This window comes from Triticum aestivum, chromosome 3A, assembly GCF_018294505.1.
Source record: "Triticum aestivum cultivar Chinese Spring chromosome 3A, IWGSC CS RefSeq v2.1, whole genome shotgun sequence".
NCBI lineage: Eukaryota > Viridiplantae > Streptophyta > Magnoliopsida > Poales > Poaceae > Triticum > Triticum aestivum.
The window spans coordinates 142,400,774-142,405,477 of NC_057800.1; the positions used below are offsets into that span (position 1 = coordinate 142,400,774).

Consider the following 4,704-nt stretch of genomic DNA (forward strand, 5'->3'; position numbering starts at 1 on the left):
CGCACAACCGGTTAGGCTTAGACATATTCGGTAATAATATGACTGTCCGAAAGAATGTGGATGTGTCACAAGTCCGTACCATAGAACATCATGTTTTGTTATCTTAAAAGTATGTGCAGTAGTCCTGATACATGGATTTTGAACATGGTGTCACCGCTTAGCGCAACGGTTAACATTTAACAAACTCCTAAACTCGGTTCAAAAGGAAAAACTCCTAAACTTAGCGTACATCTTTGCTGTTGCTCGTCATGCTTTTGCTGATTAACCTTCTGCTGTGTGCGCGTGATAGTGTAGAAGGTCTTAGACATGGCTGGTGCAGCTATTGGCGTCGTGCTAGATGAATTTGGCACATTATTTTGTGAGATCTTAGACAAGGGAACGCTGCACCTTTGTTCTTTCGAGTTGATTTACTCAACCATTATGTTCTGAGTATTTATAACATGACAAAATGGACACAAAGAATGCTGGACTTCATTTGGTTCACAATATATAACTTTAGTCTGGATTTATAGACATAATAATGCTGGACTTCATATGGTTCACAACATATATAATTTTAGCCTGGATTTATAGATATAATACTGCAATAAAACTAGTAGTCAGACTTGCTGTTTTGGAGACCGTTGCAATGTCCAGATCGGCGACTTCAGGGAACCGGAGCAGGCACGCCCCCAAATCAGCTTGCTCACAAACATATGCAGCACTGCAGTCCATACAGCTCAACCAAGAACAAATTTATTCTGTATAAATTTGTCTCTGTACATATATACAACAGTTATGATTCAGTACTACTCATCAGTGATTGGTAACTACAATACAACAAAAAGGTAGATTTTGTAAGTATCGTGCTAAGACCCACCCTATTCTCCTCTGAGATTTGCTAGGCGTCTGATCCATGCCAACCTCGAATAAAGCGACGCCGTGCTCAAAGATTGAGATGAAGCCTCGAAATATGTTGGTTTTGGAGTGGACGGACAGCTAAGTGATCTGACTAGCTCTTGTACAGACAGGACCTTGTACTTTGTCGGTGGGGTCGTAGCAATGTTATGTACCTTATGCTCATAGATCTTCCCATTCCTGTCGAGTTTGTAAACGGAGGCACCGTCAAAGCGGGCATGGCCATCCCATGGGACTCTAGGAATGCCGTGGGCAATCCAGCGAATCATAATAAGATTCTCGGCAGGCTGCCATATACTAACTATATCAACCCATAATGCTTTAAAGAAGATACGTCCAGTAAAGCGCAATCCCCAGAATAGACTTCTGTAATTGTCAATGCCCTCGAATTTATTGAAAGGGTTTCTGAAGACGATATCATCTCTGGCAAATAGCAACAAACAGAATTAGGAAAAGACCAATGATAAGACCCAACAGTACAAATCTGTACAAGAAAATGCAACCTTCATGCAATGTACTCTGCATAACATAATAAGTTAATTAGAGTGGAAGACAGATGCAGGCTCAAGTTACTCAACTCATGGGAGCAACTGCAAAGCATTAGAAATACATGCTAAAGTTCAAACAGAGCCAAGATCGAGCAATTAAACATGCAGGTCTAATAGTAACCTCGTCATTCAGATACAAAATATTGTATTTTTCTGTTTCCCTTAGGGGCTAATTTGGTTCTAGTCCTAACACTGCCACACTTTGCCACAAGTTCTTGCCAAACTTGCCTAAGGTTAGTTCAAAAAAATTGGAGCCACAAGTTGGCAAGCCTAAGGGAATCTTGCCACACTTTGTGAGTGGATGTGATTGGAGCTCTAGTGTGGCAAAAAGCATTTTTCCTAAGATGTGGCTGGAACCAAACGCCCAACTAAGTTGGTCAAACTTGCTTAACGTTGCGCATGGCAACCTTAGGCAAACTTAGTCTCAAGCCAAACAGCCCCTAAATTCAGTGAATATTCGAACTTCGAAGGCAGCTTAAAGATGCAAGAAAAGTACTGTATGATTTGGATGTAATTTAAATGGTTAGGGCATGGGCAATGTGCTGAGAATTTTGTTCAGATGAAGTCTGCTACCCATAGAGAGTCTAGCAGAGCAAAATTTGCTACAATGTCTTAGACCCGGCTGTAGGACCCACTAGCTAGCAGAAAGACAATCAGCTCTACCTTTTTCTGAGCACTAGCATATTTATCTCATGAGAGTTTGCAAACTGGCATTGCGCCCATTCAATTCTTTTATTTGCTTAGACTCGGTCCTCAAATTAGAACCGGTTCCTCAAATAATTTAGCTAGCCTCACCCCTTCTAATCTTTACACCCGAGTCCCACATACAAATGATACTCTTAGCAACGGCTCTTTTGCACTATTGCAGGGGATAACCTCATGATCGCAATAATAAAATATAAAGTCTAATGGACAACTGACATACTGATAAGGTTAATGCAAGAAACACTTATGTAAGCAACTGATGTTGGGTCATGTTTATAAATGTTTGGTCCCACTCCCAGTCTGCATCGTAGATTAGACAACACGCTAAACGGATAAGATAAGCTCAAGCAAATGTCATATTGCTTGCATTAATTGATAATTATTAAACAAGATGGCCACAGTATGCTAACAAGAAAGAGACATCATTACATCCCAACCGAACCAGAAAACACATACTATCCAGAATTAGATTGTATTTTTAAGGAGAACAAGCAGGAGAACTGACTGTCTTTGTGTTACGAGGATAAAAGCTCAACAAGTAACAGAAGATAGGGAAAATGGGTGCAGGAACCCTCTATAAAATGCAGAGCAAAACAAAGAAAATGGCCAAAAGGGCAACTACAGCGCTAAGCTATCACCATAGACCGACGATGCTCGACGCAAACAAGAAAGAACCTATTTAAAACTTGATCAGCCTGGTCATCTCTTCCTCCCTCACCATGCACCACTGGTTCTTTTACAAGCTAGGATGTGTTTTTATTACACTAGTTAACTTACTAGTTCCCGATAAAGAAACAAAACAAAACTGCAACAGAAGAAAAAAGAAACAGATAAAATGTAGAGGCTAACCATGTGCATAAGAAAGAAGAAAAGATGGATGCCATCACATTGCGAATCTAGTACAAGAGCCTCACACCACTGGGTCAAGCCTGTCACCCATATACTCTGCTTTCCAGTCCACATTTCAGTTCATTGTACCAATGTCCACTCAGAATCAACACTAGAGGGCTGATGCTACTGCCTCGAACATGAATACCTGAATCTCTTGAGGAATGCATTGGGTAGCTCTACAAGTAAGAGGTCCTACTCACATCCACAAGACAAACCATATCCTAATTAACATTATATAGAGATAAAACCTAAGCTTCATTAGATGGTTTCTGAAATGTGGTTCTTCTGATGCTTGATAGCCCAATAGTAGCTGCGCTGCCCAGGTCATCCATCCCAACTCAAAAAACATCCAACACTAGATGGGTGCGAAGAGTACCAAAAGACTAAGCTAGACTATAATTTCAAGTTAGAAGAGATGCGGTATTGTGAGGCAATCTAGCCATCAACATCGGTCAATGGCAATCAAATAATCCAGAGAGACATCTGCAGCGAAATATGCATGTAGCATGTTCTAATTATGCCAGTCTGACACAGACCAATCCCTTATGAAGTAGCCACAAACAGATAGCGATGCTAATCAATCAATTAGAAGCACTCACCAATTTTACCCCAAATTCACCAGGGTTCCACCTAACAGTTGATCCTTTGTTTTTGTATTTTTTTTAAATAAAAGTTTCTAAAAGGATCTCAAGGTGAAGACAGAGAGAGGCAATGAAACATGGGCACGGACCTGTAGATATCGAAGCTGGGCTCCTTGTAGAAGACGTCGGGTATCTCCTCCCTGAGCGTGCGGATGGCGTAGCCCAGGTTGAGGTAGTACCTGCGCCGCTCCTCCTCGTCGTTGTCCCGGCGCGTGGTCGCCGCCGGCGACTCCGAGGCCGGCGTCATCGGCACGGAGAAGAGCGGCGGCGGGGCCGGCACCGGCAGCCTCCCGTCCCGCACGGGGTCCGTGACCCTGATCACCCGCCCCCGCCCCGTCCCCGTCCCGGCCTCCTCCTGCTTCACGCGGCCCCCGGCCCTGGCCGCCGCCACGACCCTCGCCCCCCTCCTCCGCACGACGCCGTGCGCGGGCGGCCGGGCCGCCGCGAGGTCCGGGAGGTGCAGGAGGTTGGCCATGCGAGCCTGGATTCGGAGCTCCTCTGCTTAGGTTTTGGTGGGATGAGGAGAGGGAGAGGAGTGTGTGAACTGCGTGAGAGAGGGGCGGAGCGGAGCGGAGGAGAGAAGGGTCATTTCATTTGACTTGGGTATTTGTTGGGTCCGTTTCCAGTTCGGTTTTGGATATTCCGCGGCGGCGAGCGTGGCGTCGGATGGCGCGCTCGTTTCGCCCGCTGCGTGTCTCTATTCTGAGGACGACGCGTAGCCGAATATCTCCCGAGTCTCTTTCTTTTTGTCTTCTTGCAAAAATATCTGCCGAGTCGGGGACGGCTTGTGCATCTGCTTGCTGCCGGTGTCTCTGTCTGCGGGCATTTCTGATGATGAACAACAGGCTACAGGTCCGGTTTTGTCTCTCTCAGAATATTATCCTCCAACTGAAAACAACATGTTTTACGAATACTCGCTTCGCGATCTCTGATCATAAACAACTTTGACCATTTTGTGCGTCTACGTGAATATGCAAATGTTATGAAACAAGCTATGGTTAATTTGCAGTATCCTCTCGCGA

At 44.5% G+C, this 4,704-nt stretch overlaps 1 protein-coding gene across 2 annotated transcripts; it reads right to left on the reverse strand.

Annotated features, from left to right (window-relative positions):
- Positions 1-713: 713 nt before the first annotated feature.
- LOC123060727 (uncharacterized) lies at positions 714-4,276 on the reverse strand. Of its 2 annotated transcripts, XM_044483557.1 has the most exons (3): positions 3,772-4,276; positions 860-1,320; positions 714-756 (listed from the first exon to the last, which is right to left on the reverse strand). In XM_044483557.1, the coding sequence occupies exons 1-2, from the start codon at positions 4,155-4,157 to the stop codon at positions 861-863; spliced, it is 846 nt and encodes a 281-aa protein (XP_044339492.1). In that variant the 5' UTR covers positions 4,158-4,276; the 3' UTR covers positions 714-756; position 860. The 2 variants fall into 2 exon arrangements, with proteins under 2 accessions (XP_044339492.1, XP_044339491.1); XM_044483556.1 differs by having other exon boundaries at positions 714-1,320.
- Between the last annotated feature and the right edge of the window lie 428 nt (positions 4,277-4,704).

Coding starts and splice junctions, on each gene's coding strand:
- LOC123060727 (XM_044483557.1), bottom strand. CDS start 4,157: ATGGCCAACCTCCTGCACCTCCCGGACCTCGCGGCGGCCCGGCCGCCC. Junction 1,321..3,771: donor CCCAGCTTCGATATCTACAG/GTCCGTGCCCAT, acceptor GCTATTTGCCAG/AGATGATATCGTCTTCAGAA.